The 27503-nt window shown below is 42.9% G+C and overlaps 1 protein-coding gene and 1 pseudogene across 1 annotated transcript in view; both read right to left on the bottom strand.

Annotated features, from left to right (window-relative positions):
• Positions 1-4792: 4792 nt before the first annotated feature.
• On the bottom strand, positions 4793-4911 carry LOC134063217 (5S ribosomal RNA; annotated as a pseudogene).
• A 1407-nt stretch (positions 4912-6318) lies between these two features.
• LOC134062186 (NXPE family member 3-like) overlaps positions 6319-27503 on the bottom strand; it is a 51584-nt gene continuing 30399 nt past the window's right edge. Inside the window, exon 8 of the mRNA XM_062518119.1 lies at positions 6319-8216. Coding sequence (XP_062374103.1) covers positions 8022-8216 — 195 coding nt within the window. The 3' untranslated portion in view covers positions 6319-8021. The remainder of the gene's footprint in view (positions 8217-27503) is intronic.

The following is a 27503-nucleotide window of genomic DNA, read 5'->3' as shown; positions in this document are numbered from 1 at the left end:
TGAAAGCCTTCCCAGAAGAATTGAAGCTGTTAGTATCAGTTAGATATTTGAAAAAAGTGGACCAACATCATATTAAACCCTGTGGATTAAGAATGGGATGTCGCTTAAGTTCATATGCGAGTCAAGACAAGTGACCTGATACTTTTGGCAATATAGTGTTTCTGGAGGTTCTGGTTTCATCCGGAGGGAGATTATCATTTTTTTCATGCTCTTCCATTTCACTGCATGTGCCTCAGCCATGGTGCTACTTTTGTGGTCACCATAGATCATCTGTCTCGTGAACTTGTAACACCTCCTGTATCACCTCATCCTCAAAGTCAAGGCTATCTCCACACTGAGAGCTATTGCACAGGGTTCTTTGCCATCTGGTCATACACTGAATTCTTATCCTTGCCACAGAATCCAGTTAGGATCACATCCGATCATACAGTGCAGCTGCACAATGCAGTCTACCATCTTGTCAGTTATCAGATCACTGCAGGCTACCATATTCTACTTTCTCTTCATGTAGAGCATACCAGAAAGTTGCTTTGAGATTAACGCTGGTTCGACATAGGCATCATTACCAGCAGAATCAAGGACAACAGGTCCATGATAGCCTGATTCTCGCAGCATTGCGTACGTGGAGAAGATGATAGTGTTGAGATGATAGTGTTTGCCTCAGACTGGTGAAAGCAGAAGTAGTACAGTGGGGGCCACCAGAGTAAACAATCTCTGCATCAACAGTTTGTGCAATGTCAGTCAGGTAGCCTCATATCAATTTTTGTAGATGCCCCATGTTACTTACGCTACAAAGCAATGTGTTAAATGCTTTAGCCTTGACCTTGAGGAGGAAGTGTTGCAGGAAGTATCCAAGTTCACAAGACATGTCATCTGTGGTCACAAGAGTACCACAAGAGTAGCACCATGGCAGAGGCAGGTGCAGTGAAGTGGAAGAGCATGAAAAATAAATCATCTATCAGTCTCACCCCAGATGAAGATAGCTTGTGCCAACACTGCCTCTGTGACTACTTGGCATATCTAGTACGCCATCCCTCCCTGAGCACCATCCCATGCCAATCAGACATGGATGGGAGTTGGTGGATGGTCATTGTCGCCCTGTCCGCAACACAATACCTGCTCTTCCAACTCATCTACCTGCATTAAGGGCAGTTGAAGACAGCACGGAAGATAGTAGTGTGAGTATGATTGGGAAGAAAATGAAAATGATGATGTGCAGAGTAGAATTTCATCAGATAGTGGTGATTCAGAGTGCAGAATGCTCTGATTCGGACTAATCTTCTATTACTTTAAACTTCTTGGATGGTGGCCGTCTTGGGTTTTGGGGTCAGAACAATGTGTTAATGTCAAAAGGATGTCAAAAACACAATCCTTATGGTCAATTTACCACAGAAAATGTCTTCATGCATCATTTTAGGTGCTCTGGTTTTTATATATCTTATACATGATTGTGTCAAGTTTGCCTAACAGGGTTAATTCATCAGGCTTTATGGAAAAGTATAATTGTGTATCATCTGCATAAGAATGGAAATGAATGTCATGTTTCCTAATTTAAGAACCATGGGGAAGCATAATGCAGGGAAAATAAGAGGGGCCCCAGTACTGAGCCTTGAGGCACTCCATATTTTATCATAATCTGGGTAGATGGTTCGTTATGGACCAGTACAAATTGTCGACAGTTGGTAAGGTATGATCTTAATCAAGTGAGTGCTGAGTCTTTGATGCCTATGGTATGTTCAAGCCCATCAAGTAGTATGTCATGATCTATGGTGTCAAAGGCAGTGTTTCTTCTAAACGTCACATTTTTGCCTTCCCAGATGGTGGCCATCTTGGGTTTTGGGGTCAAAACAATGAGCTAATGTCAAAATAATGTCAAAATCACAATCCTTATGGTCAATTTACCACAAAAACTGTCTTCATGCATCATTGTAGGTGCTCTGGTTAAAAAGTTCATTTGTGTATTAAAAATGATGTTTTCGCTCTACCAGATGGTGGCCATCTTGGATTTCAGGGCCAAGATGATGTCTAAATCTCAAAATGAGATGTATAGGGTGTATAGAAGTCAAATCAGTCAACAAAATATATTTGCCAGAGAATAGTCACGGAATTACTATACTATATGTTATTTTTTGTGATTTTTCTGCATATATTGACCGCCAAAAAATTGGAAACAGGTTGTTTTGTATTCAATGGGGTCCTAGCAAGTAAAAAAACACTATTTGCAAAAATCTATATGAATCGTTCCTAAAATAACACAATTCCCCTCACTACTAGGCCAAAAGACAAAACGCTCTGAAGGACTGTTTTATAAAACAATTCTAAAACAATGCTGTCCACCTAGAAGTAATTAAGCTTACGCAGAAAGAACATTCGCTGTTGTAATTTTTTCACCTTAGACGTAGTGCATGCATCAAATTTGAGTTGGTCATCAATTTCAATCCCTAGATATTTATAACTATTAACCCTCTCAATAATGTTGTTGTTAATAACACTATTGGGGATCTCGCATTTATGGCGCCTGAAATCTATTACCATCTCTTTGGTTTTGTTTGCATTAACTGTCAAGAAGTTGTCTTTACACCAATTGGTGAATTTACTTACCTCCTCCTCAAAGCTGGTCAGTGCTGAGTTGTCAGGTTTCAAGTATCCAACAATAGCAGTATCATCTGCATATTTAAAGAAAGTGTGTGTGGATGTACTGGCCTGACACTCATTAGTATAAAGTGTGAAGAGTATGGGGGACAAAACACAACCCTGAGGGGCGCCAGTGTTTATGGACCTGGTTGTGGAGGTAACAGAATTAAACCTGACCTGTTGTGTCCTATTTGTCAGGAAACTGTTGATCCAAATAATGAGCTTTTGGTTGACCCCCAGCTCTGCCAGTTTATCCACCAACAGGTGGGGCTGTATGGTGTTAAATGCACTGCTGAAATCAATGAAGACTATCTTTACAAAGGTGCTAGGCCTTTCTAGGTGTTCTAATATGCTGTCAGTCAATGTCAGCAGTGCATCATCCACCCCTCTTCTTGGTTGATAAGCAAACTGGTGAGAATCAAGGCAAGAGGAAACTTCAGTTAAAAGATGGTTTAGTAATATCTTTTCAAGACACTTCATAGGAACTGAAGTTAATGCCACTGGTCTCAGGTCATTCATTTCTTTGGGCCTGTTATGTTTAGGTACTGGTATAATTAGGGACAGCTTCCACTGTGTTGGAATCAGTCCTGTGTCAACTGAGTGCTGAAACAGCTTCTGGAAGGGGACTGCCAGCGAATCAGCACATGCCCTTAATATCTTACAGCTAATTCCATCTGGCCCCTGTGCTTTCCCTATATGAAGCTGAGCAAATTGCCTCCTGACATCATCAATGGAAATAACAATGTCCCTGCCAGTTAAGCCTTGTATTTTATTAATTGCCTGTACCTGCTGTTCAGAATAATCAATCTCATCAAAACGACAATAGAAAGTGTTAAGATCCTTAGAAAATACATAGTCATCTGCCACATTTAAAGTATACATTTTAGGTTTATACCCAGTCATAGTTTGTAGGCCTTGCCAGGCTCGCCTTGCATCATGACTAAACATTGACTGCACTTTATCTTTGTAGGCTAGTTTACATTGCATGATTTTCCTCCTAATTTTATACTGCACAGCCTTAATGTCTGCTTTAGTACCTCCTGATTGAAACAGTCTCTTTTTCTGATTCAACAGTTCTTTCAGTTCTGGTGTAACCCATGGCTTATTGTTTGGATACAGTCTGATTGTTTTTTTGGGAATAAATAGATCCTCACAGAACTGTATATATCCACTAACTGCTGAAGCAGCATCATTAATATCTTGTGAGGTGTCCATGTCCATGATTACATCCCAGTCCGTGCTGTCCAGACATCCCTGCAGAGCTGCTTTTGAATCAGCAGACCAGCATTGGACCTCCCTTGTCTGAACCTTTCCCCGGCGTAGCAGGGACTGGTATGCTGGTATGAGCCGAATCATATTATGATCCGACTTTCCTAACCCTGGCAGGGCTTTGGCATAGTATGCATTTTCCACATTTCCATAGCACAGATCAAGGCAAGCCCCGTCCCTAGTGGGACATGACACATACTGGTGGTAGGTTGGTAACTGTTCAGTTAAACTGCAGAGGTTGAAGTCTCCCAGGATAAACTTTGCTGCGTCAGGGGATTTTCATAAACTCGGACCCAGTCGTCAAGCTCAGCTGGTGTGGCTGCAAGCAGCTCTATCCAAAGCAGAATACTTACAGCACCCGTTTTTCCCATGCGGTCTCCCATCCCATCAAACATAGACTAACAACTTTCCTGTCCCTGAATTTCTAGCTCTTCCTGTTCGTATTCCATTGTCCCCTCTGCATCTAGACTCTTTCCTTTGTGTGAATTACACCTGCCCTGATATAGGCCAGCCAATTAGCCCAATCAAGTTAACGGGCTAAACCATTTTACGGGGGGGGGTACCATTTACCCACCAAGTGTTAAAATCATTCATAGACCAAGACACATACATACAACAATAAAATGACACCTTTCAACCAAACAAGTAAAAAGGTGAGTGCATGTGTGGATGCAAAGTCTGTGTAGCACAAGTCAAAAGTTTGTCGAAGGGGAAAAGGAGGGGTCTTCTTTTTTTTCACCATCCAATCCCTAAACGGGCCCCATGCTGCTTAGTTTCCGAGATAGCGGGCGTGCTCGGCGCACTATGGCTGTAAGCGATTACTGCCCCACTCAGACCCAGTCATCAAGCTCAGCTGGTGTGGCTGCAAGCAGCTCAATCCAAAGCAAAATGCTTACAGCACCCGGTACTCCCATGCGGTCTCCCATCCAAGTACTAAACGGGCCCTGTGGTGCCTAGCTTCTGAGATCAGACGAGAGCGGGCGTGCTCAGCGCGCTATGGCTGTAAGCGATTACTGCACCACTCGGATCCAGTCACCACGCTCAGCTGGTGTGGCTGCAAGCAGCTCAATCCAAAGCAAAATGCTTAAAGCACCAGGAATTTCCATGCAGTCTCCCATCCAGGGATTAAAGGGACACTTCACCGATTAGCATTAAAAAATGATGAAATGATTTACACGAATAAATAATATCTTCCATAATAATGTATGCTAGAGTACATAAGTACAGTACAATAAGTCATAGCAAATGTAAATAAATACCAACAGACAAGGGTCAGGTCAAACTAGGTGTTTTTAATGGAGCAAACATCAACCTATGTGTGATGTTTGTGCAGGGGGCACATTTTTTGAAGCCTGTTACTTGGTCCACACATTGTTGTTTCTCCTTGCACAAATATTTAGGTAAATGTACCTATTCCTCACATATTGTCCCTCACACTGAGTGTTTCAAAAGAACATGAGACAAAGCTGTGGAAGATGAAAGGGACTTCATCACACACGACAGAACAGATATCACTGTATGTATGGCCACAGATATGCAAACGGTTCCTGGGACTGGACGAGATTTTTTGCCTTTTTCTTTTTTTCCCCCTGACTTTATCAGAGTTCATAGAACTGTGAAGAAAATATGAGAAAATCATAGAACAATTTGTGTATATTCACCAGGATGTACAATGACATAACATTAAAGGGATAATCCGGAGTGAAATGCACTTTAGATCAATTTTTCGGACTATTGGGAGTACATACGTTGAGTTGACACCAAAATCATGTCATTCGGATGTATTTTGAGAAAGTTCGAGCTCACCGTTTTTAGCCAAAACTCGTTAGCCTGGAAGTGACTCGGGCATGTCTTTCGCCGCTACAAAACGCTATTTTTATACCTCTTCTACTGTTCCAAACAACACTACACTTACGTGGTAGTGAGTAGAGGATCCCTAAAGCCAAACCGAAGTATCCCCACGTCTTTATGTGGTCGGATAGAGAGTCCAGAATAAATTTAATCGAGTCAGTACCTTTCCGGAAATGTCGCAGCTGCAGCTAGCAACGTTTTAACAACACTTTATTAACATTTCCGGAAAGGTACGGACTCGATTAAATTAATTCTGGACTCTCTATCCGACCACATAAAGACGTGGGGATACTTCGGTTTGGCTTTAGGGATCCTCTACTCACTACCACGTAAGTGTAGTGTTGTTTGGAACAGTAGAAGAGGTATAAAAATAGCGTTTTGTAGCGGCGAAAGGACATGCCCGAGTCATTTCCAGGCTAACGAGTTTTGGCTAAAAACGGTGGGCTCGAACTTTCTCAAAATACATCCGAATGACATGATTTTGGTGTCAACTCAACATATGTACTCCCAATAGTCCGAAAAATTGATCTAAAGTGCATTTCACTCCGGATTATCCCTTTAAGGAAATATGTGACCCTGCAAAGCAAAACCAGTCGCTTCGATAAAATTTACAAAATTAAAGAGAAACTATGCAGGATTGGCGATTTCATCTCCGGTTTCGGTTTTGTTTTTCGTTTTCGCTCATTTTATGCTGGCATATTTCTCTGCAGAGCTTCCCGACAGCTTTAGCGTGTATATTTATACATATATAGGCTATATATAAATATATAAATTGCAAGCGTGGTTCTTCTTGTTCCTTACGCGTCTCAGCCTTCCAGATGTAAACAAGGAGCGATCGTCTCCTGAACAAACTGCAAGGTTGCAATAGCGGATAGGGACACTGGGGCCGGGAGGAAATATTACTGGTTTCGATAAAACTGGTCAGTCAAGCAAAACAGCAATTTCTAAGCAATTTTATGACTAAGAGACCCTATACAACTTTTTCAACGATATGTACATCGAGGGTATTACACAAACTATCACTAAAATAACCGCATCCAAAGTTGACATGGTTCTCCTGTCACGATATGCCAGAAGAATCACCTTTTTAAGCAGCGTGGACAACGGGAATGACTGCAAATGTGTTGAATCTTCGCCGGGTTTAACAGTCAAAACTTATGTTTTTCCGTAAAATTACTTCACAATATGAAACTGTAGACTGTATACTGTCGAATTATGCGAAAACGTGAAATTCAACATTTTAACCTTTTCAACATTTGTTTGTTGTGGATTCTCTCAAAATAACGTTGTGCGCAAAGCGACTGATTTCGCTTTGAAGGGTCACATAACGGTGGTGAGATGGTGAAGGAACTGAGTCAAAACTGAGTCAAAATGCAGTCAGACTCTGATGTACAAACCCCATCCAATGCAAAGCACCGTCTCTGATCTTCCGGTCAGTCTCTACTATCCTATCTGATTAAAGGCATAAAAGCCCAAATATGTATATTTATATATAAAAGTCCCCCTTTTCTGCAAAAAGGCAGTAGGCCTCTTCATTCTTAAAATAATAATAATAAAAAACCACACATATAACGTGCAAGCAGATCATTTGCATCTTATAAGACTAGAGGTCTGTAGGCAAGAAGAGGTAGACGACCCATGTTGAGGGAAGAAGGGAAGCACTAAAGGCGGAGGAGGGGGAGAAGGAGAAAATGTTAGATTCAATTGAACTGAGACGTAGCATTAGGGTGATTTAACTTGATTTTGCTGCCTGATATACTGAATGAGTGGGAGATGAATAAATGGGCATTGAATAAGCAAAGTTGGGCTAACCACAGCCACACAAGCAAGCAGTACAGCAAATTACTATTTATTCTATGTATACATATATTTGCATTAATATATTTTGGAGAGTGAATTTAAAATAGCTACAACAAAATTCCTTCATATTCTATAACTTTGTCCCACAAAACAATAACATTCCCTAACTTTCCATGTCTGGAATAGACTTCAACCTAAAGAGGAGAGGGAGTGAGGAGGAACAGCAGGGGGCAGCAAACCGAATGGCAACTGAAAACAGTGACATCACTCCAAACGTATGCACAGGCAGGGGCACAGTGACACAAAGGGTCAAATGTCTGTTCTCAGTGGCACCTGCAGGTCTTGTGTGCTGAGTGTCAGGTGTGCTGGAACCAGTCGAGCGAGAGAGTGAGTCAGTCAAGATGGCCAGGTGCCATTAGGACACCAAGAGAAGGCGTTGGACTGGAGGGTCAGGAGGCTTTGGCTCTTTACTGGGGGCACATAAAGGACAGAAGAATGTCAATTTCGTTTTTGATGACCACGGAGGGAGGATGGATGTTATCTCTGCTGTAGTGGCAGGCGGTCATCTGCCACACGTCCAGGATGTAGACTTCCATGTCACGGAACGCTTCTCGTAAGATTCGGTCCAGCTGCATGGAAAACCAGTCACTGCCAAAGATATCCTGGCAAACACACAAAACATACACACACACTGTCAGGAATCTCAAGGATGGAACCAGACACAAGACTCATTCCAACAGACAAACACATTTATTTACTTCAAGCTATATATTTACAAACTTACAGACTTACTTAGAGACGAAATGAACAGAGAGACGAACTGACGAATAACAGAGACTTATTAGAAAAGCACTCAGAGAGCACAGACCTCCGCCTATATTGTTCTTCCTAGGTTGTCATACATTTGAACCTAAACTATTCAGATCGCCACCACGTGGCTATACAATAGCATTACACCACAAAGCATAAACATAAACGGCTCCAGAATCCCGACGATGTTACGGATCACTCCCAAAATGTAATAGTTTCTTCCTTGGGTCATTTCTAGCCTTGCCTGAAAATTTAATCGAAATCTATTACTTTTTGAGTATCTGTTTGTTACCAACATAAGACAGACAAACAGACAAACAAACCCTGATGACCCCAGCGTGTGGGAAACTAACAAGACAGGAATTGCAGACCATATAAGGGAATGGGTAGGGGACAAAGACACAAGGCAGACAGGTAAACACAGACCAAATGACACAGAGCAAAAGCATCCAAGCACAAGACATACAAAATGGCCACCAGAGTCGTACAAAGTCACTTAGCCGACATACAACTCTGGCAAAAACAACAACAGACACACACACACACACACAGACCACCACACACACACTCACATAGTGTATAGTGATAGAGGCTTTTCTAGAGATCCTGTCCATATGTGTGTGTGTGTGTGTGTGTGTGTGTGCAGTAGCGGTCCTCCAAATTGTTCACTTCTACTACAAATCTGCGGGAATCAATCACAAACTGGCTTATCCACCTGGCACACCCAGATTGTTGTTCTAATTGGTTGAAATAATATACAGTACAAATGCGTACTGAGTCATTTAAACTATATGCCCGTTGATCACGCCTCTTCTGTAGTAGAAAATACAGACTCCCCAGATTAATGTTCAATCTTTTTCCAGATTGAATTTGGCTGCTGAATGTCAGCAGGTGGATGTCAGTACTGTAGTCTTTCAAAAATCTTTTCCAAATCTTTGCAAAGTCTGTCAATATAAAGCCTACCTTACACTGACAAGATTTGGGAAAGATTCTTGAAAGATTGTAGTCTTTGAACTAATGCCCATCATTCAAGCTTTACTCAAAAGACTACAGTCTTTCAAGAATCGTTCCCAAATCTTGTCAGTGTAAAGCCTACCTTACATTGACAGACTTTGCAAAGATTTGGAAAAGATTTTTGAAAGACTGCAGTCTCAGACCCTCTCACATCTAAAGACAATTCATTGAGTTTATACAGTACAGTAGTCACAGTCTAGTCACAGGCCAGTCTCAGATTAGGATTTTGCAAAGACTGTGGGTCACTATTTACAAGACTGCTGCTAGATTCCTTCAAATTATTTCCATCGCGCAATAGGCTACACGTCATCAACAACAGGAACTCACATGATAGCCTACTCATATCAACACTGTAAAAAAAATCTGCACATTTACAGCAATATTTTACAGGAACCATCTGTGTTTACTAAAATACAACAGATAACCGTATAGAGAAGTGCATTTTGGGACATGCAAACTATGTGTCTGATTATACAGAGATATCAAACATGTTTGATATTGTCGTAACGGCAAAACTAGAAAACGACTGACTCCGACGGACTTAAAGGAGTCCTAGAATTCAAAACCACATTCACCTTGTTACTGTTGAATTTAGGCTGCGAGCAGTGTCTAAAGGACAACACCAAAGACTTTACCGCGTCCCCCGCCTGCTTTCGTATGCAAATTGGGAAATAGAAACAGCCGTGTTGAAATGCTCCAATCTGAACAGAGCTCAGATAACACGTAATAGGCGCCCATCCCCCTTTAGATACACCCCTCGGCCCCTCTCATTTGCATACCTTCGATTAATAATTCTTGTTAAACTGCTCTTACGATGCAAGTATCTAGATATGTGGTCTATGGCAGAGACGTTGTAATGCTAGCGTTATTACAGCTAACTTTGGAGAGTTACTATACTAAGAAATGTACTGATAAAACTTACCAATCTAACACATTCATTCTGTTGGGGAATCTGCTGCACTTCATCTTCGTCAGAACCTTCTTCTGACTCGGTTTATACATGTACGGCTGTATTCCTTATTTAAATCCATTGTTGATAGCTTTGTCAAAGATTTTGGCTTTATTTACCAGCAGTAAACGTAGTTTCACTTTGCTCTAGCTTCAGACCGGTGGATTGAGCCAATCAACTTTCAGGACATATCGGCCAATAGACCAATCAGCGCGCATCTCATTTGAATATTCATGAACTTGCTGAGTGGGCGGGAAAAACAAACTGTTTCATTGCAAGGCTTATTATGACCTTGTATTAGGCGATCTAGCAGTGCTCCTGGGGCGTTTTCAGCCCCACAAATTTACATATGACATTATTTAGGCTCAAAGATCAATTTGTAATGGTCAAAAAATGCGTTCTATGACTCCTTTAAAACCGCTAAGATTGGCACCTTAGACTAAACGATTTAGATGACGGGAGCGATTTTGGAAATGTAGTCGCCGACTGTTAGATAGTGACTGGAGAGAGAATGGCCAAGTCATCAGCATACATGAGATGATTTACAAGAGTGTTCCCAATCAGACAACCAGTTTGGCATTAATTTAGTTGCTGAGATAGTTCATCCATGTACAAGTTAAAAAGAGCAGGTGAGAGTAGCCCCCCCTGACGCACTCCATTACTTACACCAAAGGGAGTAGAAACACTGTTACCCCACTTAACACACATTCTCTGTTTAGAGTACCAATAGGTCAGGATTCTTATTATACTATCAGGTGCACCCCTTTGCTTCAATTTTTAAAAAAGCTTAAAATGATTAACTCTATCAAATGCTTTAGAGGCATCAATAAAACCAATTAGAACAGAGGAATTCTGCCTCAAATATGTGTTGCCTCCTTCACAGCATAAATACACAACTCTGTACCAAGCTTTGCTTTGAAACCAAACTGATTTTAGCTGGTGGTCAGATATTGATTAAGGCGATCAAGTAAAATCTTCTCCAGGATTTTTGACACTACACTGGCTAAGGCTATTGGCCTATAGTTATCCACACTACCAATCTTACCTGCCTTGTCTTTGATGACTGGCACTAAAGTGACAGCCAACATAGAACTAGGCAGCAGTCCATGTGCCATAAGGCCAGTAAAACATATGGCAAGCAGCGCTGCAACCTTAGGCAAACTTGAGGTGTTCTGCTGTGATGTGATCAGAGCCACTCGCTTTATTGTCAGCTAGCTGTTTTATTGCATGATGTACTTCACTGAAAGTAATTAGTGTATCCTTATTGGTAATATTGCTCACTTTATATGGATCACTCTTAACACAGTTGAATAAGGCAGAGGGCAGAGTAGTGTTTCCTCCACAGCTCAGCTATATTATCACTCCCAGAAACTCCCTCTATGACATCAGGAAGTGATGTGTTTGACCAGTTCAGAGCTCTCACCTCCTTCCAGAAGCCAGTAATGTTGTTACATAGAAGTTCGTCAGCCATAGCATCTGCTCTCATGACCTGTTCATGCTTATCAATGTAACGGATAGCATATTTGTATCTTGCATTAGTGAGCTTTTTATGCTCCAGGACAGGTCCATTTCTGGGTCTGCCTGCCTGTACCCATGCCATAAAGGCCTCCTTAGCTTCTGCATGGTGAGCCGCTACAAATCTATTCCATCCTGGCTTGATTTTATTTGTTTTTCCAGTGTACCCACAGTATGGCTTACTGGCCTCATACATAGCTTCCACAACACAATCATACATATCACAAAGGGCTTTACCATGGGAGATGTCCTTACAGTCCACATCTAAACACATAATAGCATCCCAGGGCATACCTATATTAGTTAAAACTGCATCAGTTGTCATGTAATATGATAAAAGGTCATCATCAGTGAGTTTGGACCAGTCCAGATTGGCCCTGCAGCCACCATTCACTTCATGAGTTAACAAAGGCAGACTTTCAATCTCAAATATCATGACAAATGGCACATGATCAGCCATGGTTGTCCCATATAGGATTTCCATGGATTGTAAAGCTGCATGGGCTTCCGCAGTGCTGATGCAGTGGTCAAGCCAAGATGTTGTGTGCCAAGCCTCACGTATATGAGAATAACTGTTAGCTGGTAAGAGCAGTTGACTAGATAGCATGAGAGTATTATCATCACAGAATTGTAACATATGTTTGGCAAATAAAGACCGACTATCTGAAAGGTCTGCATTCATATCACCAACTAGACACAAACTTGCAAATTGATTCTCCTGAATGAAGGAATTTAGAAACCCGAGCCTATCCATATAAATGTCTTCATTCTGTGGACACTCATAAGGTGTATATACAGTACATCAGTGTTGGGGAGTAACGCATTACATGTAATTGAGTTACGTAATTTAATTACAAAATAAATGTAACAATAATATATTACAGTTACTGTAGAAAAAAATGTAATTCAATTACAGGTACTTTTGACATTTTTCAAAATTACAATTTGAATTACATCTCAATATTGTCAGCAAAACTTTGCAAAAAGAGCTGTTTCCCTCCACAGCCATAGTTTGATACGGGACCTTCTGATAGGCTCTATCACGTCTACAGCGCCATCAGCGTAGGCCTACATGCATGCCTGTAAACGTGTAATGATTATCATTATATTATCCTCACAAAAAAATGTGATGCTAATTCATATATTGAATGCCCTTGCTGCCTAGTGCGCTTGTACAGAACTGCTCGGCAGCCTGTAGACCAAGGCCGAAATCTTCGCATGGATTTCATTCAAAAATCGGAAAAGTAATCAAAAAGTAATCAAAAGTAATTAGTTACGTTACTCAGAAAAAGTAATTTAAATAGTTACACTACTATTACATTTTAAACAGAGTAACTTGTAACTGTAACACATTACATTTCTAAAGTAACCTTCCCAACACTGCAGTACATTGAGGATAACAAGCTCCTTATTTTTAAGCTTCAGCTTTATAGCAATACACCAATCAACCTGAGTCCTTATTACATTGATTGCAGTCAAGCTTTTTGTGCCATAAAATGGCTACACCCCCTGCTATGCGTCCACTGTAGATTCCCCAGCACCATGGAAATTGAATAGAATTGAATATATAGAATGTAAATAATTACATAATGTGTGTTTCAAATAAAGACAAGCTTTACATCTTGTTAAAAAATCCTTCACATTATATGAAAAGAGAGCGATAAAAGGCGATGCAATGAAAAATATGGGTGCACCTATATTTTGCAAAAACTGGGAAAACTGGTAAGTGTAGTATTCACCTTGTACCCCGTGTTAGCCGTCTTGATGATGATCTTGGTCCCTGGCGCCCGTCTCAACAGTGCCACGACGGCACGGCGAACCAGAAACACGTTATAGGCGAAGAAGGTGAGTGGGTAGTTGGTGAAGTGTGCCCACATGTTGAAGACGATGACCGTGTGCGGCCCACCGACCATGTCGTCGATCTCGTTGCTCACGTAGTGAAGCGACGACATTGGGGTCTTTCTGGAGCGCAGGGGCAATCCGTGGGAGCGCCAGTGCAGGTTTATGTTGTTCTGCGTGTCCACGGCCAATAAGGGCCCGGCTTGGGCAGAGGTGTGGAGGTTCATGCGCTTTAGAGCTGAGAGGGAAAACAGTCAAATAAATTTCATTTGTTGCCTACAACCATAAAAGTACAATGTAGTGAAATGCTTCTGGCATAAATAACTGAGCAGTGTGTATATTAACAACTGTGCGTTATCCTGTCCAACTCATTAGAATTGAACTCTGGGCATTTGGGAACAGCTGAGGGTTGGAGGCTACTTGATTCTGTCGGTGTGAGCGAGCAGACTTTCGGTTGAGAGTAATTAACACCCCTTTGAACAATCCAAGCTCAGACGTGAGAACACTGTCAAGATGAGCAAGTCTACCTATGCAAGTTCACCGAGCACAGGCACCGGCAAAGGCGAACATGTGCCATTCATCCATATCCATTCTCACCGGCAATCGCAGAAAACGGCATCATGCCAAAAGGGGTAGAAATCTGTATAATCTCCAGGAACTTCAACAATCCTCACCTACAGAAACCTCCTTCTCCATGAGCTTGTGGAACTGCCCATCTGCAGTCAACAAAAGATTTCATTGATTGGTATGCCAACCTTTAAAACTCCCTGCTCTCACTGAGACTTGGATTAAACAAGAGAATGCGGTTACCCTGGCTGTGCTCTCCACTAACTTTACACTTTCTCACACCCCTCGTTCAGCTGGACAAGGAGGTGGGACAGGCCTGCTAATTTCCAACAAATGGAAATTTACTCCGTTGTTGCCTTCAAACAAATGTCTACATGAATGAGGAATGAAATGACTACCATGCCGTCACAGTGATTGTCCCGGCAAATCTATGTGCTGGTCATTTAAAGATAAAGATAAAGATACAATTGTATAAAGAATCACTGGTAAGTGCATCTTGTGATTTTCTGAGAGTGTGTCACCCACAGATGTGTGGGCTTGTTATTTTGACTTTCATGTGAATAACATATCATATTGTGAAAAAAGCTGCAGTCTCACACCAGTTGTCTTGGAGTAATTTTGATTTGTATGTTTCTCATTGAATGAACTGTTTTAGTGTAACTTAAATATAGTCAAATCTGGTTTACCGTATCCTTTACAGTACCTTAGGAATGTTAAGATAACCCCTGTGTCAGCTAAAACCCCCTCTGTGTGAGAATGTGAGATATCTGATCTGACACAAAGATGGCCTAGGTTTAGGGGTTCTTGTAAACAGTGCATCTTGTGATTTTCCGAGGGTGTGTGTTAAGGTTATAATAATTGACCTCACCCACATATGTGTGGTCTTGTTATTTTGACTTTCATGTGAATAACATGCTCCCGATATCGTGAATAAAGCTGCAGTCTCACACCAGTTGTCTGGGAGTAATTTTGACCACATTAAGATCCAAATAAAAGCATAAAAATGTGTGTCTCTCACTAGGGACAGTCTTGATGAGGAAGTCAAACCACTGCCTGCTAGTTGAGTCTCCCATAATGTAGATGTGCTTGTCCTTCAGACACTGGACTCTGTTCTTCGCTGCAAAGTGACGAGCGGCGCACACAAATGACGTCCAGACATCCTTCAGGTAAAATCCTGCTGGTATCGGCGTGGGCAGTCCAGGTTTACACGGCTCTCTCACTCCTGAGGGTGAGACAGTAAGAGGAGGTCTGATGGATAAAGGGATTTAGTGAATGGATTTATTTTATTTTGCAGACAGTTCTAAAGCGATGCATCAGTCAATTTATTTAAGTAAAATCACCACATCATACTAGCCGCTTTCAGACAGACGTGTATTTCCGCAATGTTCACAGACTTTTTACAGCAGTTTTTTTTTTCGTTGTGCTGTCTGAATTCATATTTCCGTATATCTACCACCGGAACTTTTCCTGCTGCCGACCTAGTCATGTTTCCGTAATGTTGCCACTACAGCTGCTATGTGACTGCAATCGCGGAAAAAATCTGCGTCAGTGATGATCAAGGGAAGTATTACGTGTATTTAAAGTGCCCTATGTCACTAAACAGTTCCATCTCTCTAACACACTGCAGGTAATGCAGCAAGGCTGTAGCCTCCTCCTACCCTGGTCATACCAAACCCTCGTACTAATATCGTACAAAGGTCTGGTCCTACTCCATTCAGAATCAATTTCAGGCAGGAGGCGTGAACTCCGTTGAAGTTTGAAACGATTGGGCCTGATGTTACCCCATCGCTAACGTTTGGTCGTGACCGCTAGATACTACAACGGGCATATGCTCGACGTTAACACCCGCCTCCCCCATCCCCCCCATTTCGCTGATTGTTCAGGATGGAATGCATCCTGAGAAATCGAGTCCAATAGAATCAGACCCAGACGTAATGCTGTAGGGAAACGAAAATTGAGCAGAAGCTTATGGAGTGCTATACCAGGCTAGCCTCCTTGTGAAAAATGGGCCTTGCAGACCAAGTCCACACAGGATGGTGGCGACAAGGACACACTGAGGTTTGGGGGTGATGAGGTGAAGACACAGCCAACAGCAAACGTGGATTGTAGTGAAGAGTGTGAATTTATTTACAGTGCTTTAAAAAAACGTGTTCCAGTGCAATGCCAACATAAAAGACTCTACCGAAAAAAACAAACAAAAATAAACCAACCAGTTTCTCAAATTCTGTAGCACAATTTGTACACTCAATAACACTCTGTTCCAACCTCTCAGCAAGCTGATACAACAGACTCCCACTTGACTTTCACAGGACCAGACTTTCTGGTCAGGTCAGTGAGAGCCGCAGCTTGGCTTGCAAAGTCAGGCACAAACCGCCGGTACCACCAGGCAAGCCCCAAAAAGGACCGGATATCCTTCTTGGTCTGGGGCCGCGGGCAGTCATGGATAGCCTAAATTTTGTCCTTCTGGGGTCTTATTACCCCACAACCTAGGACATGACCCAGGTACTGCACCTCCTGCTGCGCCAGAGCACATTTCTTGGGCTGGGCAGTCAGCCCTGCCTGACGGATGCGGCGTAGCACCTCAGCAAGATGCTGCATGTGCTCGTCCCAGGTAGCGCTTAAGACGACCACATCGTCTAAGTATGCACATGCAATGGCACCAGTCCCGTCCAGCACACGGTCCATCAACAGCTGGAACGCGGTGGGAGCCCCTTGCAGGCCAAATGGCATAACTTTGAACTGGAACAGACCCTGGGGTGTTCTGAAGGCTGTGCAGGGCCGGGCCTCCTTAGCCATGGGCACCTGCCAGTAGCCCTTACCCAGGCGCTCGATGAGGTCTTCCAGCCTGGGCATAGGATAGGCGTCAAAGTGTGATTGAGCGTTTACCTGGCGGAAGTCTGTGCAGAAACATATGCTGCCGTCCTTTGGAACCAGGACGATAGGGCTGCTCCAGGCACTCTCTGACCGCTCAACCACTCCCAGTCTCTGCATCACCTGCAGCTCCTCCTGGAGGGCAGGCAACATTCGCTCTGGATTTGTGTTCAGCCATGGATGTGACACCAGGCTGATCGCTGAACAGGCGGTCAGGGATGACAGCCCGCAACTCCTGCCGTTATTGTGGGGTGAGATGGCTTATGTCGATCTCTCCTGCTGGATGGTCTGTAGGGAAGAACTGCTCTGGGGTGTCTTCCTCCTCCTTCACTGCTTGTACCAGCAGCTGCTGGCTCAGCGGCACCTCTCTCTTGTGCCACTCTTTCAGCAGGTTAATGTGGAACACCTGCCGCTGCTTTCTCCTCTCTGCCATTTCCAGCTCATAGGTGGTGGGCCCCTGCTTCCTGCTGATGCGGTAAGGCCCCTGCCACTTGGCCAGCAGCTTGTTCTCCTCTGTAGGCAGGAGTAGAAGAACTGGAAGGTTCGCTGCCTCGCTTTTTGGTCATACCAGCTGGTCTGAGTCTGTTGCGCTTGCTGAAGGTTGTCCTTCATCAGGCTGGTCATCTCCTCCATCTTCTCTCTCACAGTGATGACATATGTGAGAATGGTGGTGGTACTCTCCTTTGGTGACCCCAAGGCATCTCTGAGGAGATTAAGAGGGGCCCCTCACCTGTCTGCCAAACAGAAGTTCAAATGGGGAGAACCCCGTCGAGGCTTGGGGAACCTCCCGGTAGGCAAACATGAGGTAGGGGAGCCAACGGTCCCAGTCCTTGCCGTTGGAAGCCACAAACCTCCTCAGCATGCCCTTCAAGGTCTGATTGTACCTTTCTACCAGTCCGTCGGTCTGGGGGTGGTAAAGAGTGGTCTTAATACCCTTAATCCCCAATAACCCATAGACCTGCTTCATGGTGTTTGAGAGGAAGGCTGTTACCTGATCGGTCAGCATCTTTGGCCTTAAGCTACGGGGAACTACTAGCTGCTCAGTGCTGCTCCCTTCAGGGTGGTGATATAACAGGCCCTGTTGCACAAAGTAAAATTCTCCTGAGAAAGCTTTTTGTCTGGCCTGTGCTCACCCCTTCTACCTCTGTAGCCTTACTGAAGAGCTCGTTCAGGGACTCATCTTGCCTCTGCAGCTCTTTTAAATCCTGGGGAACTTCCCATATATCTTCCCTCTCAACAAGAGGTGGTTCTGGCTCTGAGTCAGTCATAACCCTCACAGTGCCCAAAAGCTTTTCTCTTCGGCGCTGCTGATGGGTCTTTGCTGCTTTAGAGTTCTCTGGAGAACTGATCTCCACTTGGCTGTATGGCATCATCTCTAACAGTCTCTGTGTATCAGTCTTTGTCTGACCATACTCACTGCTGGCAGAGTAGACTGCACCAGTTCTGGCAGTATGAGTACATCCTGGCCCAAGACAACTGGGTGGCTCACTCTCTGACAATGCCAGCTTTAAGCTTATACAGTATGTCTGCTCTTGCACCTTGAGACAGATATCTGTTATAAGGTACTCATGTTCATCCCCATTGACACAGCACACTGAGGCATCCCCCTGTTAGCATTTCGGGCTGATCCACCAGGTGAGGTTGCACGAGAGTCTGGGTGCTGCCTGTGTCAAGAAGAGCCCTTGCTGGTCTGCCATTCACGGTTACCTCTATGGTCTGCACCTTGCCAACATACACAGCGTCTTTAGGGACTGGACACATGGAGCTCTTTGCTTTTTTGACAGGGCATTCTCTGCTGAGGTGTCCTGGCTTACCACAAAAGTGACACACATCTCTACTCGTGTGAAGTGTAGTTGAAGGTGGGCTAGTAGGTCTAGCATGAGTGTTGATACTACCCACCACAGCACGTGTGCTTGGACCCCTACTCTGCTCACTACTTTTAGGACCAAAACCACTCCCATACCCCCCAGACTTACTTTTAGTCACTGCTCTGCTGGAGCTTTGTTGGCGGAAGTCCTTTGGACCACGGCGAGCAGCAAGGAAAGCGTCCACGAGCTCTGCTGCTTTGTGTCCTGTTTGTGCTCCTTGATCCACACTCGCACATCTGGAGACAGGGAGCGCAGGAACTGCTCCAAAATGAGGGTTTCCCCAATCTCCTCCAAAGTCCTTTAGCTGCCTATAAAACTCTTTCGGGGTCTTCCCAGGTTGCAGGTTTGGGTCTCTGAACCTCTGCGGGTACACTTCTGCATAGATCTCGTACTTTGCCAAGATAGCCTCCTTCACCTTGAGGTAATCCAATGCCTCATATGGTCACAGACCCCGGTGGCAGACTGTATGTCTCACCACCACAGTGACGAGCCTCCAGAGGAGGAGGGAAATGTGAACCATGTTTTACCCTGTTAAAAGACTGTACAACCAAACATACGCTCAGTTCCAATTCTATTGCTGTCTATGTATTTCTGTCTTATGTATGTATGTGTCTTTGAAATGGGAAACGATTTGATATTGGACCGTCGCCCCTCTAAAATGGTTTAACCCAGTCTTGATTGGGTAATTGGCTGGCCTATTTAACACTAGAAGCGCCATGCCGTTCTAACCCGCTTATAACCACTTTTAACACTAGAAGCGCCATGCCCCGGTCATCAGACCGCTTTGACTTCCTACTAGAAGCGCCGTGCTGGTGAACTATTTAAAATGTGGCTGAGGCGGTCAAAAGACCACTGAATCCTCAGACTGGGACGCTGTTACTTACACATAATGATAGCTAGATGGCGCTTCGTGCACGAATCAAATTGTTTGGTCATGAATTCAGTTTGCACTAAGCCATGTGTCATTTGTGTCAGACCGTGTTGATAGTCTGTGGTTGTTTCCTTATGACATACAGCACGTTTGAGTGAGTTATCTGTTCATTTATTTGTGTTGATTTGTGTTGTTTGAGGTAAAAACTCTGGAAGAGTTCTTGAACAAACCTTAAGCAAACTTGACTTTCAACTTTTTCATAGCCTAGTTTTTTATTTTTTATATTTCGTTTTTACATTTTGTATGCTACTTATTTATAGGCTATTTTAAAATGGAGGCATGCGTTCTGTGATTAGGAGCCTGACCCGACGGACCCGAGGGGGGGGATAGACTATTTCGTCTCAACACCGGTGTTGTTGGATCTCGAGATCCGTAACAATGGCCCGCAGTTCGGGTTGGTTGTATTCAATCCTGAACTGAACTGGAAGCCAATGTAGGGATTTGAGGATGGGTGTGATGCGCTGGAATTTCCTCACCCTCATCAGGATCCTGGCAGCGCAGTTTTGGATGTACTGCAGCTGCTGGATGTTCTTGCTGGGGATCCCGATGAGGAGTGCGTAGCAGTAGTCCAGCCTGGAGGAGATGAAGGCGTGGACAAGTTTCTCAGCATCGGGGAGTGTGAGTGAAGGGCGGAGTTTCGCAATGTTTCTGAGGTGAAAAAAGGAGGTTTTGCAGAGATGTCTGATGTGGGCCTCAAAAGTCAGGTGAGGGTCCATTTTGACACCCAGATTTGTGACTGCAGATTTTTAACTTGACATAAAAGCGATAACGACTAATTGTACAATATTGAAATTGAAACCTTAGTTGTATATTGGATTATTTTTTCCAAATTTTTTTTCAATATTTCAGTTTTATTTTTCTCTGGGAAGTACTGTTTTAGGTAAAGGTCTTAAAATCCGTTTTTTTATAACTGTTTCAATCTTGAAAATCAAATGAACAGAGGGTACACGGACTCACAAACCAATAGTTGCAATCGAAGCGCTGACTAAAATAGAAAACGTAAAAAGTTACCAATAGTTGCATTGGAGGCGCTGACTCTTAGCAGGCGTTTGTCACCCTTCAGCCACCGGTTCACATGTTTACTAATGAAACATAAAGCAGATAAAGTAGCATCTGATAAACAGCTGACATCTCACAGCACCACAGTCATACTGTATGCTCCATACTTAGGGAGCAGCACAACTAGTATGCATACTTGGTGCTGTACACTGGTTTTAATGACAACCTTTGCTGAATTAATAAACATTTTACTTTTCTCTGTCAAGACTGTTGTGAACAGGAGCAAAACATGAATAAAACATCTGTCTCTGTTAATATCACTACCAACAACAACAACAACAACAGCAACAACAACAACAACAACAACGCATGTTGCTCTCAACAATACATTATCCACAAAAACGTTCCTAAGGTGAAATTAAAATAATCTATATTTAATTAAGTCATTTCAATAAATAGGTGCCAAACATGTCACTGCTACTCACCCATCCAAGAGTACCTTCTCGAAGGCCGTCAGGCGATTCCTTTTGCCCCCCGCAGAGTGGTCCACCAGGGCGTCACAGGGCAGACTGCGGGGTTTGCGGCACTGCCAGGTCAGCCTCGTGCGGGCATCCTGGTACTCACAGCAGCAGTTTCTCTGGGTCGACAGCACCACCCCATCCCATTTGACGTTGCACTCCACACTCTCCACCACTTGGGCACCCTGGAGGTTCTTGCCCACGAAGAAGCCGTAGAAGTAGATGCGGTTAGGATCCGTGTTCTGGTGCTGTTTGAGGACCAACACAGCCTCGCTGGAGTGAATCATACGGACCGCCACCGACGCCTCGCCCGCCCAGGGCAGAGTGAAGCGGGCCAAGTAGGTGCCGTTCTGGTGGTCCAGTACCTCTCCAAACACACTGGCCTACCATCCAGGGAGATGAGGAAACATTCAGCTAACATTCACTAAACAGACCCTTCTTATGTAGACCGACTAGAATTACAGTCCAGATAAATATGGTATTCAGAAATAACAACAACAAAAAAAAATAACCTTTAGTTTGTCTGAATAAACCCTTGCCAGGAAGAAATCCCCTCCATAGCGTTTCGGTGCACCGGTGAAGTCCTTGGCAACAATGGTGACGTGGAGTTCATCTCCCACATGGTAAGTGTCCTTGAAGTCATTAATGATGAAGGTGGAGATGTCAGGGCTGGTGCTCATGTTTACTGTGGTGACCTGCTGGTCTGGTCCACCCCAGTGGAGTGTCCTCTGTATCCGGTCCCACTCCTCGGCACCCAGGCCTGGGTACTTCATGGCGGAAGCTGGAGAGGCCTCAGGGTTTCTGAGCGTTTGTGTTTTGATAGCGACTCTGTAGGATTGATTCCTCGGCTGCCGCTGGAGAGGCCTGGGAAGAGGCTTAGCACCTTTCCAGTCATCATAAATGTACAACCACAGAACCTGAATAATGATAAACACACACACACACACACACGAAAACCTTTAAGCATAGGCCTAGTCATCTCTCCACAATATCATGCAGCATCTGAAAACAGTCCCTGTAGGCTAACTCCCAGCAACACCGTTGAGCTGCAGCAGACATGACTGGATTATTACGCCCAGAGGTGGGACAAAGTCATTGTTTGGCAAGTCACAAGTTAGTCTCAATTCATTGCCCTCAAGTCCCGAGTCAAGTCCCGAGTCAAGACAGGCAAGTCCCGAGTCAAGTCCAAGTCAAAGGCCAACAAGTCTCAAGTCAAGTCCCAAGTCCTACGGTCTGACTTTCGAGTCCTTTCGAGTCTTTTTAAAAATCGAGTGAAACAGGTATTTTGTCAATTGAATTTGTGTGTGCTGGAGAGATTGAGATGCAAATCTGTCTAGCAGAAATGTCAAATGGTATCTCTAGCACATTCTCAATGAAATATAGGCCCTATGTGCTAAAATATGTGTTCAATTTGTTAAGAAACCACTGATAGGCCTACACAAGCTGAAATAGTTTTATAACGTGTGACCATGTTTATTACATTACAAAAATCTAGGCAAAACCGTATTGCTATAAGGGGGATACAGATAACTAACAGCAGTGGCAATCCTAGTCTCTGCTCAAACCTCCAGTCCACACACACAGAAAATGGTGTGTCTTGTGTCTATTTCATATTTTGAATTCATAAACTTGACATATTTTGTTAACAATTTATAGTATTTTAGGATCTGCATAAAATATTCAGTAATTTGAATACTTCATATTGATTACACTTGTCTTTAATGATATTACAGGGTGGTGTGTAGGTATAATTGAGTGCCTGTCACTTTAAGAAGTACGTGAACGTAATTAGGTTTCATTCGGTTAGAAAAATAGTCACACATAGTTCAAGGATATATGTTTTCATTAAATAAAATGAATGTTCAAAAAACTGACAAGGTAAAGAACATATTTCTGATGTCATAGAAAATATCTTGCAATGTTAACTTCTATGATTTAGGTAGGTTAGCCTACCGTGGCATGGCATTGTTGTCCCGTTCACTTTTTCCTTAGTCATGTTTAATTGGGTGGATGCTTAACTTACTCTACCATGACATGGAGTTTGATATGTATCCAATGAGTAACAACCAGTGCTCAAAATGAAACGTTATGGTAGCCATTCTCCTCCTGATAATGTTAGTGGAATGGATTTAATGTGAATGTACACAAAAAGACGCAGTGACTATGATAGCCTAGCGCACGTTTGAGGTGAAAATGTTCCACCTTTTAGAAGCCTAATCCTAATCGTGGTTAAATCCATCAATTAGACAACAGAATCAGTAGGGTAGGCTACCAGTTTGGTTTCATAGTTGCCTACCAGGCATATGTCAAAAGCAGGCTAGGATGAAGCTGGGAGGAATTTAACAAGTTCTACACAGTCATTCGTTTCTTGTCGGTCTCCACGTAATTTTTGTAGGCAAACGAATTAACGAAATAATCTTAGGTATCATTTTGCTGGCGCATTCACGTCCGTTGTCTGGCCCTGCGTGTTGTCTAGCTTGTTCCGTGTGGTTGGCCGCTGTCGAATCAAAACAATCTAGGCTAGGCCTACATAAAGTGATTTGATTGAATTTTGTGCCGAATACGCGCATTGTCTCACGCACAGGCGCACACACATACATACAGATAGACCAGTCCGTGTCTGCATTTGATCTTTTTGTCTTTCGTTTTTTTTATGGGAAGTAGCAAGTCTTTACAAGTCAATAGGCGCAAGTCCAAGTGAAAGTCCGAGTCACTGATGTTAAAGTCCAAGTCGAGTTGCAAGTCTTTTTATATTTTGTCAAGTCGAGTCTAAAGTCATCAAATTCATGACTCGAGTCCAAGTCACATGACTCGAGTCCACACCTCTGATTACGCCTGTTTCATGTCAAATCAGCCAAGAAAATAGCTGTGTTTAATTTTCTGTTGGTCTTATTACATTATGTAACTTGAGAGGAGACAAGTACAATTACCATGAATCTGGTCACTTTTTAGCATCTCGCCTATGCTAGCAGGCGAGATGTGAAAAGTGTGATTTTCTAAAATCTAAAATCTCCATTGAGATTAGGAGCTGAGAAACGGAGAAATGGACGGCCAATCACAGCGTTTATAGAGTCGGTGGGCGGGCTTAACATAATGGTGACTGACATGCGTCCAGAAGTTGCGACGGTAACACATCCTGCTATTTAAAAACAAGATGATTCATTTAACATTATCCTATTGGGTGGAGAGGGAAGGTTACGCATCCTGCTACCTGAAAACAAGATGATGATTCGTTTAGCGTTATCCTGTTGCGGAGAGGGAATTTGAAAGACAATGGTAAAAAATGCTTGTATATTTTAATGTTTAAATCTGGTAAATCTGGTACACTTTGAAAATAAATCCAATGGTTAAAACTGATCATTTTCTATCTATATATATATAAATATTTGTGCTGTAGCCTAAACTGTTTTGCACTTCAGAATTTTAACCATTCACACATAGTTGCAGTTATAATGATACTGCAATGAGTTTACAACCACAAAACATACCTGCTGAATTTTTAGAAATAGCCAAAAATAGTGTATATTTCAGCACATCAGGTGTTTTCTAATAGTCTAGCAATTTCAGTTAGTCTATATTGGCTTATTATTTGCACTACTAGTGCAGTGCCCGTACAAACAATGTTTTCCAAGAAACGTGTCCATGACGTTGATGCAGGTAGATCATGTTAGATTGGCGATGATGTAGAATCAGGCCCATGCAGTTAGTAGCGCTTTTTACTGACTTTGCAAAGTAAAAAAGTGAAGGGGAAAGGCGTTTGAGTTGCAACTAATGGCAATATTAGACACATTACATACCCGTGCGTTTTTGGTGTTGTTCGAAAATTAAAAAGCTAAGTGCATGACATGGCCATGCCAGTGCTATAACCTCGGAAGTGATGTTTGAATGACCATATAGCCGATGTCCAGATAGAGTCCAGAGCGGCTGTTTTAAATGCAAATTTTAACAGAATGCTATAGTCAAATTGCGTGACTGTCACGCTCAAAGCGTGAGACTTGGCAGCCCTGTTTAATATAACCTAACTGACCGTTCATGGTCTATCATACTGTGTCGTCCATTCCAACACGTTGTCAATTTGGCCAAACTGATGAACTAATAACTAGTGTCTTTCCTCACCTGCCATGAACTGAGAGGGGGTAGGGCAAGGCACGCAGATGTAGCCTAGAAGTAGGCCTAGACGTCATTCTGTAAACATTCGTATTTGGAATAGTTTTGCATTCCAGTGTGTATGGATATATTTTTTAATCGAATGCCGTGTAAACGCGAATATTAAAACAAACGCATAACAAAATATCCGTTTTTTTAAAACTCTAGATACGTGTAAACAAGGCCTTAGATAGATGTATTGTTACCTCCGCCAAGTAGGTTATGTTTTCATCGGGGGTTGTTTGTCTGTCTGTTTGTCTGTTGGTTAGCAGGATAACTAAAAAAGTATTGGATGGATTACGATGAAATTTTCAGGGAAGGTCAGAAATTATTACATTTTGGGAGTGATCCGTATCACCGTCGGGATTCCGGAGCCATTTATGTTTTTCGCATAGCAGTGTAATCTGAATAGTTTAGGTTCAAATGTATGGAAGAAAAATACAGACGGAGGTCTGCGCTCTCTGAGTGCTTTTCTAGTTATTCTACAATTGAATTAGTTACCATTTCAACTTGTGAAGGGTAAAGTTGTGTGATGACCAGTAGTCGAGTTGAGGGGGGATGGCATCCCCCTTTGGAACTGATATGGTCAAAATCATCCCCCCTCTGACACGGCCATCCCCCTCCCCATCCCCTGTAGGCTAATTTTTCAATGAATGTGGAAATATCACCACTATTTCATTTTCAACATTTAGCTTTTGCGCACATCGAGGCAAAAATAGGCTACTGTGGACGAGGGGCATGCTCCTCCTATCGTCACGGCAATCAGCGACATAGAAGCATGCAGCCTTCTTTAACTGTCTATGCGCACGACAGATGATTTCATGATTTCATTCAGCAGCAGCATGGCCAAGCGACAAGCAAAGTTTGATCTAAGGGATGTCGGCTTTATTAAGAGGACAAAAAGTTGATGAATTAGAAAGAGTACATTTATAGTCAAACCTGAAACGTCCAGTCTCCCTTGTTTGCTAAAGTGAATTACTGTACCTAGCCCGCTAGCGAGAACTAGGTGTTCACTCCAGCTGTTTCTGAATAAACGTGCCATAATGTAATTGGAAAGGATAGGCTACCGTAGCGGCTAACGCAATGTTGTCCAACTTTTTAGGTCATCTTATTGAGAGTGATGTATGAACGCATCCTCACTCACACAGTTTTGTTGTGTGCGGTTCTGCAAATAGACAATGTCACGAGGTGGCTGAAGAGACAAACGTCTGAGCATCTGTTCATCTTTAGAATTATTATTCCGCTGTGCAGGTAGCCTAGGCACAAAGAATACGCTTTTGTTTTGCACTTTTAAAAGGTAGAACGTAAGACTGAGACTGAGCTACAAAGTATCCCACCAACATTGTTGTGTGGCAATTAAAGTTTCTGTTCTAGGCTACTGTATGGTGGTAGAATTCCAGAGTTAAAGCAACAAGTCTCAACTTTTTTTGTTGTTCCATTTAACTTGGATTGGTAATTATAACAAGTCATCGTTGAATGCATTATTTAATTGATGTCTGGTTCACTAATTCAGATCTGATAGATATTTAGTATATTTAAGTGATAATGTTACTCTGAATTGGGATCAATTTTAGCAACTCGACGTAGACATGATCTAAAATGTTAGTGACACATAAAATGTACATGAATTGGAAGAAATTTGCCAATGTCCAGCAGGTCACGCTATTAATGGACTAGAATACAGGAAATTGCATCTTAAAAATTAAAAAATTTCTGGGGGAGGACCCCCATACCCCCCGCAAGACTAATTCCCAGATGTGCATTTTAAAATCCACCATCCCCCCTGCCATTTTTGAACAACTCGACTACTGGTGATGACACAGAAGGTTGCAGTAACACCATTTTTTTTAATTGGCTGTAGTTATGCCTCTTGAAAACCAGTATGGTTATGTTTGTGTGTGTGTGTGTGTGTGTGTGTGTGT

The sequence above is a fragment of the Sardina pilchardus genome, chromosome 17 (genome assembly GCF_963854185.1).
Source record: "Sardina pilchardus chromosome 17, fSarPil1.1, whole genome shotgun sequence".
NCBI classification, from domain to species: domain Eukaryota; kingdom Metazoa; phylum Chordata; class Actinopteri; order Clupeiformes; family Clupeidae; genus Sardina; species Sardina pilchardus.
The sequence above is the reverse complement of the archived record's forward strand: the minus strand, read 5'-3'. Positions and strand labels throughout refer to the sequence as shown.